Source organism: Tachypleus tridentatus, chromosome 12 (assembly GCF_004210375.1).
Source record: "Tachypleus tridentatus isolate NWPU-2018 chromosome 12, ASM421037v1, whole genome shotgun sequence".
Classification (NCBI taxonomy): Eukaryota; Metazoa; Arthropoda; class Merostomata; order Xiphosura; family Limulidae; genus Tachypleus; species Tachypleus tridentatus.
The window spans coordinates 111585947-111600754 of NC_134836.1; the positions used below are offsets into that span (position 1 = coordinate 111585947).

At 31.5% G+C, this 14808-nt stretch overlaps 1 protein-coding gene across 2 annotated transcripts in view; it reads right to left on the reverse strand.

Moving 5' to 3' along the window:
- Positions 1 to 2525: 2525 nt before the first annotated feature.
- LOC143234340 (ras-related protein Rab-18-B-like) overlaps positions 2526 to 14808 on the reverse strand; it is a 50763-nt gene continuing 38480 nt past the window's right edge. For both annotated transcript variants that reach the window (XM_076471628.1, XM_076471626.1), the window contains exons 3-7: positions 14607 to 14668; positions 13734 to 13806; positions 11419 to 11537; positions 9614 to 9739; positions 2526 to 5764 (exon numbers count right to left, since the gene is read on the reverse strand). In XM_076471628.1, the coding sequence (XP_076327743.1) occupies positions 5654 to 5764; positions 9614 to 9739; positions 11419 to 11537; positions 13734 to 13806; positions 14607 to 14668 (491 nt within the window). In that variant the 3' untranslated portion in view covers positions 2526 to 5653. The remainder of the gene's footprint in view (positions 5765 to 9613; positions 9740 to 11418; positions 11538 to 13733; positions 13807 to 14606; positions 14669 to 14808) is intronic.

Sequence of the window (14808 nt, forward strand, 5' to 3'; positions counted from 1 at the left end):
ACAGGGGCGTCAAACAGCAGCTGGCTACATTGGCATGTTGGAGAGAGCATCCTTATTGACTGAAGGCCCTTGCTTGTGTGGAAATGACTAGATCTTTCAGCAGGAAAACGCTGTAATCCACAATGCCCACTGGACAAAGGTATTTTTCATGGCAAATAACGTGAGTCTTTTGAACCATCCAGCGTGTTCGCCCGAACTGAACCCCATTGAAAATGTTTGGGGACGGATGGCAAGGGAAGTCTATAGAAATGGACTCTCAAACAGTGCATGATCTTCGTGAAGCCATCTTTACTACTTGGAATAACATTCCAGCCAGCCTTCTGCAAACGCTTATATCGACCATGCCAAAACAAATGTTTGCAGTTATTCACAATGACGGCCATGCAACTAACTACTGAGACCTTTTGTTGGGCATTTTCTACCCTTTCTGGTATGGTTTTAAACTTTTGACCAGCTAATATTTAGGCTAATTTCATAGTGTTCACATTTTCGCTATTAAACGCTAAAAAAAGTTTGTTTATTTTATTTTCCCGTTTTCATTATCATCCTTCGAAGCTCTACTCAAATAAGTGGTTGAATCTAACAACGCAAAATGCATATTTTTTCTTCATGTTCATTGGCCTTAAGATTTTGGCCAGCAGTGTACTTAGTCTGGAAGCCAGTAGAAACTGTATAACCATATCTTTTAGTTTGTTTTGAATTTCGCACAAAGCTACACGAGGGCTATTTGCGCTAGCCGTCCCTAATTTAGCAGTGTAAGACTAAATGGAAGGCAGCTAGTCATCACCACTCACCGCCTACTCTTTTATCCACAAATAATGGGATTGACCGTCATATTATAACGCCCCCACGGCTGAAAGGGTGAGCATGTTTGGTGTGACGAGGATTCGAACCAGCGATCCTCAAATGACGAGTCGAGTGCCTTAACCACCTGGCCATGCCGGGTCGACCCTTGTAATAACAATTGTGCCACATTATTTTAAAAGATATTTAACAAAATCACTGAAAATTTCAATGCCATATAAAAGCGATGTTTACCGAGTTTTACCGATGCTATTCAAACATCAACACCCAAGAGTTTATATTGACATTTCTTAAAATAGCCAATAATATATTCCTTGCAAAGAAACTTATAAGTAGTAATTTAACAGTGACAGTTACATCAATAGCAAAGCAACATCTACATTCAGTCAAGCTCAATATTTAATCATTATACATGGAATCGTGAACTACACATTCTAATTCACAGAATATACATTTCCTTCGGTCTTAATATACTAGCTTTTTATTTTAATACCATTTCAAAAATTCTCAAATTTGTACAATTTTCATTCCTGTAGTCTCGCATTTTGTTAAAAAAGTTACCTTAGTTACTTTAAAATTGTTTTTTTAAAGTTTTCCTTCTTTCACAAAACTATAATAAATTAAAATATTGAAAGCAAAGGTCGGAACTTTATTCTTAAGAAGAGGCCCGGGACGGCTACGTAATCAGGGCACTCGACTCGTAATCTGAGGGTTGCAGGTTCGAACTCCACTCACACAAAACATGTTCACCCTTTCAGCTATGAGGGTATTATAATGTGACCATCAATCCCATTATTTGTTGGTAAAATAGTCCAAGATTTGGAGGAGGGTGAGTGATGACTAACCGCCTTTCCCTCTAGTCTTACACTGCTCAATTATGGATAGCTAATGGAGATAGCTCTCGTGTAGCTTTCTGTGAAATTCAAAACAAAGAAACATTCCAAGGTGTAGCTGTTCCATTATTTAAAAAAACAAACAAACATACTTTTAAAGTCAGTGGAGATGTGCTTAATTTTGGGAATAAAAAAAATCTACTTTTCACTTAAACAACAGCTATAAACTACCCGTTTACAGTTAATTATTACAAAACCTATTTTAAAGTAAGTTCTAATCTTCAGTTAATCTTTCACGATATTCAGTATTTTGAAAAACTGCACCACACTCCCTACGACACTTTAGATTTTTTGCAAATGAAGAAAATTCAAAACGTTTGTTCTTAAAAATTATAAAGGCACTAGAAATCCACCTACTTTATGAATTAGAAAATAGTATCTTCGGTATCGCTTGCTTTATTTTTTTACACTATGGTTTGTTTGTTCTGGAACAAAGCCACACTGAGCTGTCTACTGTATCCACTATGGATAAACATGTCCTAGATTTTAACACAGTTTGTAAAGTTGCAGCTGGTCCACTTGGGTGATTAAGTACTATAGAGAAAACTAGGAACACACTGTAATTAACAGTGCTTAACATTACTGTAGAAAATGTAAAATTTTGTATTTTGATAGCACCTTGTCATATTCATCTATCTTCACCAAGACATTCGTGCTATAAACAAATTACTCTAAATACAGATATTTAAATACACAAATAACAGTTTTGTGTGTTAAAATTCCCCCACAGTTACTAAACAGGAGTCTGATACTGGATTCTGTTTATTATATAACAACTTGTGTAGAATACGTGTTTATAAATCAGACAGTGATCTTAAGGACAATTGGTTTCTCTGAATATCCTTTTTATTACCACATTTCTTCTCCATTTTGGTGACAAAATAGAATGAGGAAAGTGAATCCACATCGTATTTGGTTTTTGAGAACTGTGTCATTAACAGTAACTCAATGATATCATTACAAGTAAAATAAAACAGAGGCTCAAACATCATATATTATCAAAATAAACCAATGTATAAACTATACTTTTTTTTGTTAAATCTACAGAATTGCTAACCATCACAAATACATTACAAGTAACAAAATATGTTCTAACTGTTCAGTGATGAAGAAACTGAATTATTGTCTATTTGTGCCACTTAAACAACTGTTACAAAATTTAAATGTTTTGTCTACCACTCTTTCAACAAGAAAAAATATTAACCAACAAATAAACACAAAATTAATACAAATGTTATTAGTTTTATAACAGAAACATAGTATGGAATCAGAAATAATCTGTGCATTGTCTTTAGTATGTGTGTGGCTATATATCTAACAGAGTATCTGTAAAGTTACAAATTATTAACAGAGATCTGACAAACTGAACAGACGTTTACAATAATGTTAGTTGATTCATGAAAAAAGTTCTTCAACAATAGAGTATCTACTTTCCTTACAAAATAGTTCACAATATAAAACCTGAGACTTAAAGAAAAGACAAGTTTTATGGAAAAGGAAAAAAGCAAGTTTTATGGTAGTGCTTTACTGTAAACATTATGGTTAATTAACTCTATCTTATGCTTCATGAAAAATTGGAGTTTGTCTATCACGTAAACAACCAGCATGTACATGTTTGTGGTCTTTCTATATAATTTAGTTTTCTACACTGAAAGGCAGTCCAACCTATGAGTTTACTCAACAGAAATGAGATAAAACTATAAAAGCAACCATGGTAATACTACCTCAAGTTTTGTTTCATACAAAGTTAACTCAATGGGTGGGATTTTAGGAATTTTTCAGAGTTTGATAGGTCTTCAAAGAATAATATACTTTGTTGAAGTAACCTAGTTGATAAATCACAAAGCTACACAATGAGCTCTCTGTGTTCTGCCCACCAAGGGTATCAAAATCTAATTTTTAGTATAATTCTTCAGACTGACTAATGTTCCTTTCAATACCTTAAGCTCTTGTATCCAAAGTGTAAGATATCACAATAAACATTCAATCATGTGTTCAAATATTTCATTGTCCATTAATCAGAGTAACGAAACCCTTGAACAGATTAACAGATAAGCTACATACAAATGTAGTTGACTAGAGGTTGCAGAAAAACAAACACCAGAATTCTTGGTTATTAAAACCTCACAATTCACTCTAGGCATACCGTTTATCCAACAACAAAATTCTACCAACCTTCATTCTGTTTATTGATGTTACTTGTTATAATGAATGCTGTTTCTTTACAAAGCTTGTTTTGAAACACAACATATACCAAATATGGTTTATCAAACTGCTAGTTGGAAAGTATTGTATATTACTTAAAAGTAACTTAACAGCTCCCCGAATAATTTTATCGTCCAATTTTTATACCGAAGTGCGTTGATAGATATGGGAATGTTTTAAAGAACTGTTAACATAATTTTGCTTCAGGAAGTCTAACATTATAACTTAACTTGTTTTTCAAGCAATTATAATTGTTATAAATTGTTTCAGTATATTTTAACACTTTATTCATGAAATAATACTTTTAAAAATAGTAATTTATCAATTCATAAACCTTTCTCCAGATTTTATACTTTATAACCCACATCGTATAATTAAAAAGAAGTCTAATTCATTCAAGATAACATTATTTTTTCACCTTGGCAAGCTGCACATTCACAGCCAATCTTGCACACAGTAAATCAAATGTTAAAAACATCCAAGCCACAGTTACATTTGATTTTTGTTAAATTTAGAACAGAGCATCCAGACATTGTGAAAGGGTTCAACTGGACCTCTCATGGATTCATTTGGAAAACAACTTTGTGTTCTTCAAGATATTTTGCACTGAAACAGATCACCTGTACTTAAATAGAAGGCATCTGAAAAGTACAACAGTTTTCTTCTCTACCTCTTGTGGTTCACCAATACTTAAAAATCATAAATTTCCTAACATGTTACTGAAACGTTTTAACATATTTTCTTCTACCTGTTTATATGTTACAGGTTTAGTAACTACAAATAATTTTTAAATGTGTACTATAATTATTAATAAATCCTTCATGCAAAGTAAACTGTGTATAAAAACAACTGATTGCCGAGCCACACCATAGACTTGTATAGAATGTAAAAGGGTGTTTCAACTAGACAGCTACCATTCTAATTTCTTACTTTTTCTCCCTCAGAAGTGAACGTTATTTTCCGACTTTTCCAAATGATTATGGCAAGCTCTGTGATAGGTATTCTGATGTGAGAAAAGGAAAATAACTATAAGTAATTTAGTCAAAGTTACACACAAGCTCTCACAAATTTTAAACCAGACAGAAACTTCGAAAACCTGTCTTAACATTCTTACTTCAATATACCTATACCCAGTCAATATTTGTATATTTTATACTTGTAAAACGTATACATTTGACAATCAATCACTGCAACAAATAACACCTACTGTTTCTTAAATACTGTACCAAGATGGATTACTGAAACTTTAAAGTGTACAATCGTTAATGTGTATTCAGAGTAAAATCAAAGTACGTTTTGCATTCCACACGATGAAAAGCATACCTGCAAATTACATTGTGAGTTTATAATTTAGAAATGAATCATCTGATATTAGAATAAGTAGAGGATTCCTGGTAATTAATACAATACATAATTCTAACATAAGATTACAGCATTATTTTAAAATAAAATAATTTAAAACATAGCAGTTACGTATATATTAAACATAAATTTATTAAAATAACTATGTATGAATTAAACCACCATAGATTCTTTCCAAGAGCACATCCCAAAGTTTATCAGCTCGTGACCATTTCTTGATCACAATTATAAAGAAAAAAAACATCCCTTGAAAGTTCAGAGCTCAACACTGACTGGCTTTGAATTCTAAATCCCACCAATATTTCCGTTTCAAGTTCCCAGAAGAGACAAGCCTCAACTGGTCAGCTGCACGACATAATTGCGATAGCACAATACTGGTTTATTTTTCCTTATATAACACAATAACCTCCACATTGACCTCCCTGTTGTGGTAGTGTACCATCACGGAGTCGTAGCTCTGATCGTTGGTCAGTTTCCCACAGTCCTGGAGTCTGAATTATCTAGTTGTAAAGAAAATAGAAACATTACAATGAAAACAACTACTTACAACAGCACTTCTTTTTTAAACTGATAACAACAACAAAATAATTTATAAAAGTAAAAAAGAAAAATAGAAAATGTTGTCCTGGGGAATCTCAAAAGACATCAATGTCAATAGGCAACGTATACTGTAGAAAAATTCACCAACACTATATAAATACATTTGTTTTATTTTTGTAGTTAACCCTATCTATAATATGAATATGCTTGACATCAGATATTAATTTTACATTCATACAGAAATGAAAACAATACTGTACATGAAAGACAGAGTTACAGTGTCCATAAGGTATGAATTAATTAAAGCAAATTCATATATAACATCTGCAGTGGCACAGTGGTATGTCTGTGGACTTGCATTGTTAGAAACTGGATTTCAATACTTGTGGTGGGCAGAGCACAGATAGCCTTTTGTGTGGCTTTGTGCTTAATAAACAATAATAATGAAATATAATGTTGTTCTTTTCAACAAACATGCAAGGCAACTAAGTTCCATTTCCATATTCATTCAATAATGACCAATGATATTATAACGTTTGGTTAATAAAAACCCACTTTCAACGTGTGATACTTATACGACTCTTGAATTTTGTAATCAAAATCTATACTATTATAAAACAAAACCAAAGTATGAAACTACTTAATATTATAGAGGCCTCTGAAGGTCCCACACACAGTTTAACAAATTAAATAAATAAATCAACATAATCTTCACACACAGTAATTGAGATCATCAGACTACCAGAACAACCTGTTCTGAGCCAATTCAACCCAAACAAGTTCTCCATAAATAATAAACAGTGAAGTTACAGACAATCTAATTGTAAACACACAGTTTATTTGTTAATTTGTTTGTTTTTGAATTTCGCGCAAAGCTACTCGAGGGCTATCTGTGCTAGCCATCCCTAATTTAGAAGTGTAAGACTAGAGGGAAGGCAGCTAGTCATCACCACCCACTGCAAACTCTTGGGCTACTCTTTTACTAATGAATAGTGGGATTGACCATCACATTATAATGCCCCCACAGCTGAAAGGGCAAGTATGTTTAATTGGGCAATGATTTGAACATGCAACCTTCAGACATAGTTGAGCACTCTATCCACCTGGTCATGTTTTATAAAGTTCCCCAAATATGATCATATGTAGGAGATTTTAGACTTATATCATTTTATAAAATATGACGTTCAATATAATAAACTTATAGATTTAAGACTAGAGCTGAGTGATTTACCTTATTATCTACAAGCATCTATTACTGCCATAAAAATGATTGGTTAACCAACATTATAAATCGATTAATTAATGTCACAACACTGATTGATCAAAAAGTTATTATTTTTAATTATTCCAACTGTTCAATTAACTGAAATACTGCCATTATTATTTATTACTATCTTAGATCAGTTCAAGGACAGTCTCTTATTCAGTTGATTTTGAGCAGATAGCAATCATGTGGTTTGGTACAAAATTCCAAACAAACTAAACCAATGCCGCAATTCAAAAGAATAGTCAACATATTCATGTTTCCAATTGTTACAATTTTCAATTAACCCAGCTATCAAAAGTAACCGAAAATTAACTATTATTACTTCTGTTGGCATACTAGAAACAACAGTATGTGTTATGCCTGTATACAAATCATGAATGTGAGGGTGTGGTCTAGAGGCTATTGGTTTTAACTAGCTACAGAGATGCTCAATCTTTTGTGTCTGCATAGCAAGTTTACAAAAGTGCAAATATACCTTAAACTATTGCTCTACAAACATGAGTGTTACAATTAGGGTAAAGTTGTTTTCATAGTAAAAAAAAGTTACAGTAAGGCAGTATTCATTATTCTTTGTTCACTGAAAAAAAAAACTTGATTGTTCATTTAATTGTATTTGTCAAAGCACTGAACAGAAACTAATAACAATGTAACACATTTAATATTATAAAACGAAATCAAAGTACTACACTATTTAATATTATAGAGGTCTCTGATTATCTCACATCACAGCTCAGATTAAAATAAATCAGTCTACATAAGAAATGTATGGTTTTAAGACTACAAATGGGTGAGTAGCAATAACCCAGTCTAACAGTGCATTATATTGTTAAGTTCTTAAATCATATTCTTGAACAGAACTTATATTTAATTATTGCTTGTTCTAGTTAAATGGGAAAACAAACGTATTTTGTCTTCACTTACTGCCTACTATAGTAATCAAGTTTTTTGACTTACTGATTTTATATCATGCATGTGTTTTCATAGTTTGTTCATGTTTGTACTGTAAAATGTTAACAATTATTTTAATGCTTTCTTTCTATACTTCTTCTCATGTCAACAGCTTATTGCTTGACCACACTTGACCACTCTGTTCAACAAGGTGCCATGTATTCAGTGTGAGGGTCACCAACACATCATGTTACCCCTTCACCCTACTGATGTTGCAACAATGCATGATAAAGAAAATACCTGAAACAGTGTTCAGGGATGCTGAAAACGTTTAGGTATGCATTTAATAGGTTATAAAGACTAGGTAAATACAACCTGCAAATTTATCTGGTGGACAAACGTTTTCTTCACAGTCAGTCAGTCAGAGTTAACATTTCAATACAAATTTTTGGTACAAAAACTGTAATAACATGTCTAATTTTTTATGTGCAACAATCTTGTCATATTTCATAAGTTTCACTCTGTAAATATGAAATCTCTGTTTGCTTGTCCACTATGAGGTTGACCACTTAACTGACCTCAAAGAAACACATTAAGTTAAAGGCTTTTTTTTTTCATTCTGAAAAAAAAAAAGACATTTTTTTCAAGTTTTTAACACTGGTTACAAAATTTAAAAAAAACAAACACCCAAGTATCTGTAATTACAGTTTTCTTAGTTCTATGATTTTCATATCTTTTACAAAACTTCGATTTCTAATTTGAGAACAATTTTAATCTCTGCAAAGATGTCACATGCATCATTATGTTCTCTTGAAAAATATCCATGTTATAATCTTTACTGGTGTAAGATCAGCACACATTTCACTGAATGTATTACATTATCCTTCTCACTGTGACAAAAAGCTTTACTAGATTTATCATATTAGACCTTAGAAGAATTACTTAGTTTTACCATTCTTGTGAAAATCTGAAGGTAGAAACCTAAAAAAAAACTAAAAATGGAAATAGCAGTTTCATGGGAAAATAACCAATTTGTTGAATGTAATCAATTAATAGGCCCAAAAGTTAATCAACTGACAAAAGTCCACTAACTGACCAGCTCTGTCTAAGACCAATCTGTTTAATTTTTCTGTCTTACATGCAAGAGACCATTGTGTATGTTATAATATTACAACCAAGGATAAACTTGTTTCATATTTCAATCCTCTGTGTTTGTATGTATGTATGTGTGTGTGTGTGTGTGTGTGTGTGTGTGTGTACACACACACATACATATGCACGCACACACAGCTTGGTCTGTTTAACATAAAATTGGACCAACCTGTTTTGATGTCACAAATTTACATTTTGAAATTATTAGTCTTTAATATTTTAATCTTGTATTCCTGTACTAAATGCTGATTACAGTTTTAACTAATGGCGTACTTACACTGACAGTATGAACTTTAACAACTGCTGCTACCATGTCCAGCTGACACTTTCTTCTATTCATAATTTAATTAACGAGACATGCCGTTTAATATTATAAGATTAGAGTTGAAGACCACCCTGGCTAGTCTTGCAAGCTTTCAAACTGTTTTTCAAGTTTCAGCTTGTTTATTCTTGTACATCCAAGTACTGTACAACACAATAAACAATACACTACATGACCAACCTTTTCAACCAGTTCTTCAAAGGCACACTGAACTCCATCTCTTGTTTTAGCACTAGCTTCAATGAACAGCATGGAATGTTTTCGGGCATATTTCACTCCCTCTTCCCTAGTAACCACTCTAGCTTCCTATATCAGGGCAAAAAAAACAGTGAAAGTTAACGAACACATGGTACACTAAATGCGGAAAAGCTTATAAAAGGCACAAGTTTCTTTTATATAACACTATTTCACGGCAATCCCCATTTCTCTAAATACATTTTGCAGGTCATAATTTACCGTTTAGCTAGTATGACAGGAAACACTAATATACATTGATTTTGTCACAGAAAATCCCTTCTTTGTCAACTGAAAAGTAAGCATTATTGGAAACTGTAGAGTGAAAGAAACAATGCAATATTTTTTTCAACAGTTGATTGTAGATAAATGATTTTGTTTTGTTTTTACTGTCTAATCAAACTTAAATATACTCTCTGCATTTCTAACCATTTAATAGCATGTTAACCTTAAAATTATTATTTCTTATATCATGAACTCTTTACAAGGTCTACATATTGAGTTATTTTCTGCTTTTAGCTATTACAACACAGTTTCAATAACAAGTTAAAAAAGTAGGTCAGTCATTTATTTAAAACCATTTAGTACAATTAAAATCAACATTCATGGTATTTTTTGGACCCATATGTAACTTGGTAGATAATAAATAGGTTTAATTTGTTGTGAATTCCATGCATGGCTACATGAGGGCCATCTGTGTTAGCCATCCCTAATTTAACAATAAAAGATTAGAGGGAAGGTAGAGACTCATCACCAGCCACTGCTGATTCAAGCTTTTGTTTTTCCGATGAATAGTAGGATTGAATATTACATTATAATTCTCTCACAAATGAAAGGGTGAGCATGTTTGTTTGGACAGGGAGTTGAACCTGCAACATGAATATTGTCAATCAAGAACCCTAATCAGCTAGCCATGCCAGGTCAAATAATACATAGACCCCACCAATAAACTTGCTAAAGGTCATTTAGGTATAATTTGAAGTTTGAGTAGATAACACACCAAAGCATTTTTTTTTTCAATTTTTATCCTATTTGTTTTGAGATTATAAGCTTTAAGCATATTTCTAAAAAAAGTTGTGTTTTATAAAATATCTAACACTAAAAACACAACTCTTACACTTTCGTAAATTCTAACATTAATGCAATAAATTAGGAATATATTATTATTACTCTGCATTTCCCAGATGTTTTTAAAATATTAAAATTTTATTGGATAAAAAAATTTACATAAAATTTTAAAACCAATAAAAGTTAAGAAAGGGTTGATTAATTCATTTAGAAAGAAAAAAAAATTAATTTCCAATTAAAACTTTACCCTATAAGCACCATGTTCATTGATGTCTTAAATTAAATGTAAATCAATTTTATCATCACCCTGAAACACAGAACTACAGTAAATATAAATACTAGTCTCATTTCTTACCACATACCCTCAGCAGACAAGCAGAACTAAGGTAGAAATTGTTTTATTTAATATTTTAGTTATTCATTTTAATATCATATTTCATTCACTTTTCAGGTGTTCCAAAATTAATTTGTTTGTTTTACTTTTGATTTTTATTACTACTTTCTCCTGACAAACCAGCAGTCTTGTTTTCATCATTTTCACCCATTACATTTTTTAAAGACTGGACACTTAATGTTTTACTGTTACTGTTTATTTTGACCATGTTCATATAGTTTGGGGAAAGATGTAAAACATACAATTTGAGTATTGAACTTTCTGTTCACAGTATTCACTTATCAGTTACCTTGTCAATCTTGTTGCCAACTAACATCTTGACTATGTTACTCTTTGTAGAGTATGTTTCTAATTCATTTAACCACAAGTCTAGCTTCTGGAAACTTGTCCTGCTGGTAACATCATACACTATATTGAAGAATAAAGATTATATTTATAATCCAACTCATAAAAGATGTTTTTCTTATAACTATAAAACAATCAGCTATTTTTTTAGCTTTATACTAACCAAATAAACAACAGTATTCACTGAAACTAGCTATCAAAATAAAATCCTTTGTAGCAACTGAAAAACTTATATACAGGACAATATATTTCATATTTATAATTAAGTTATTTGTTATGGATTGCAAATAATACAATAATGTAAGCCACAGATTAGCCACACTAGTTGGTATATTTTCTGCTGAAAATAAACGTACAACTATTCTTAAGTGTACGTGCACATAAAGTTTTTTGAAAATAAAAAGGTTACAAGGATAATTTGTTAATATTTTAATATTAACACCATAATAAACACACACATCTGTATTACTTAATAGCAACCGTGTCTCTAGAAATCCACTGAACACATCAATAATCAGGAAATTACTAACATATATCTTACAAGTAGATAAATTAGAGCTCACAAACTACAAATGAGTGTGAGAATTGTTTTATTGTGTTCTTAAGAGTAAAACTGCCACACCTGGCCATAAAAATGGAACACTTCTACACATCTTTGTTGATTTGGTTTTTAATTTCACACAAAGCTACTCGAGGGCTATCTGCACTAGCCGTCCCTAATTTAGCAGTGTAAAACTAGAGGGAAGGCAGCTAGTCATCACCACTCACTGCCAACTTTCGGGCTACTTTTTACCAACGAATAGTGGGATTGACTGTCACATTATAACGCCCCACGGCTGAAAAAGGGAGCATGTTTGGAGCGATGAGGATGTGAACCCGCGACCTACAGATTACTAGTCGCACGTCTTAACCCACCTGGCCATGCCGAGCCACACTTCTACACTAACATGACAGTTTGACAAGAAGTATGTTCACTCCAGCCAATCAACATGACTACTGTATCACTAACTACCCTATACAAGATGTATATTCATGGTCATGGGTAAGATATTCCACTGGTAATTTCTCTCTCTGTGATAAAGTTAAATGATAAATACAAGTTTAATGAACAGTGCACAACACTGGTTTAAAGCAACAATAGAAGCAAGAAACTTAAGTCTTCAAGGAAGTAAACAGTCTAAGAGTTAATTAAGTTAAATAAAGCAGAAATATCTAACTATCTGAGCAAAAATAAATCTATTGTTGATAAGGTACACATGATATTGAAACATCACTTCTGTTGGAAATTCAGGCACAACAAACATAGAATTTATGTTCATTCACAAAGTTGGAGTTTTGAAACCCATCTTGCTCTATATGTGAGCAACAAATATGTACATTATTTACTGGAGCCTTGACTGTAAACAACACAGTTATTAATTTTCTTGGAGTTTGTTTCCCCATCACAAAGCACTCTGTTCTCACCCTTTATTAAATCATAGCTTGTAACTAGAATTACTACTAACTGCCATTCAACATGAAAAATATCTGAAGGTGAAATTAGACACCACTGGATGTAGATTTAAAACATTTTCTTTAATGTAGAGGGAATAAATTTGCGAGAGAGGTAATGTATAGTTTTGTCAGAACATGGCAATACCAAGCTGAAAAACAAATTGAGAAGACTTTGGAACAATTCACAGATGTGGAAGTTTTTTTGTTTTGTTTTTAACAGTTCCTTCAGTTGTTCTTTTCTTTCCTAAAAAATGTTTCCATATTAAACTGTATTTACTTGAAAGCTACAATTATCAGACAGAGTATGGTATGTGATAAAACATTCTGGTCACTCAAATCCTTGTTCATATAATGTATGAAATAAAACATCATAAATCAGTATTGTTACTACAAATACTGCTATTTAGCCTGACTAGATTCCACTTGGAGAGGCCAGGAGCTTTTATACAATTCAAAGTAAAAGAAAAATCTTTCATAGTAAAATAATATAAAAAAAGAGAAACAAATATGATTTTTTTAAAGTTGAAAGTAGATACTACTATGTTTACTTGCCTTTCTTTTTCACAGAAAATGATAAAATATTTACATACAAAATCAAAGAGTATCATACATGCCTACATAACCCCAACCCCCATCCAAAAATGGACTATCTTTATTGTAAAATACACAACTTAAGGTATTACATATAACGTAACCTAGCAAATTGTAAAGGAAAACTAGCTATTTAGAAATAACTGTTTTATCAATACTGGTTTAAAAGCTTACCAAGTATTGCACCCTGAGCTCCTCTGTAGTAACTGGGTGTCAGCGTTCTAAATCTTTCTGATCCAGCAGTATCCTGACGAAAGTTTTATACATCTGTATACACACTTTTATCTTTCATTTTATTCCAACTGTTTAAATGTTAAATCTAATAAAATAAAATATATTACTTTTCCAACAAGCAGCTTCAAAATAATAACTCATTCACTGCATAGTTCATATAGATATTAATATTAAATTGCACAACAAATATGTTAAGTTTTTTATAGTAAAATAAAACCTCTTCACGTATAATTATGTTTCAAATTTTCATATTAAACAATTAATTCAACATTTAAATTGGAGCAGAACAGTGCTATAAATAATGAATTAGCTCAGGGTAATTAGTGGAATTTGATAAACAATTAATAATCAAACTCATTACATTCAACTAACTGATTATTATCAAGTAAAAAATAATAACCGAGAAAAAATTTTATAACTTGAAATATTTTTCTGAGTTGTGATACTTATTCTGAACATCCTTGAATTAATCAATAATAATAATAACAATAGAGCATAATAGCAATATTTCAATTAAATGTATAGTTCAAATAACTAAAAATAATAAAAACTCTTATCTAGATTATTTCCATTTAACTATAATTTCAATACTTATGGATGAACTGATAAGGAGTTAAAACACCTATGTCTAATAATGATACCATCTTATCAATGACAAAAAAGGCTTATTATAAACTTATCTTTTGTTTTCTTTTTTGGACAATTAAGTGACGAAATAAAACTTAAAAACAACTAATTTTATGATAATCTTTATAAACAGAAATCACATCAAAATATATGGAGAGATAATTTAGGCACATTAAAAGTTCATACCCATATTGCTAATTTAGCTCTGTTTCCATCAACTGTCAGCACTTTTACTTTGAAATCCACACCTGAAATTAAAATGTTTTTAACTGAAAATTATGACATCTATAAAAAATGTTTATAGAAGTATAATTTATTCAAGTTGGAATTTTAATAAATTTTCTATATAATTACCCATTACTTGAACTTCTCAGGGTTCAATTAAAGT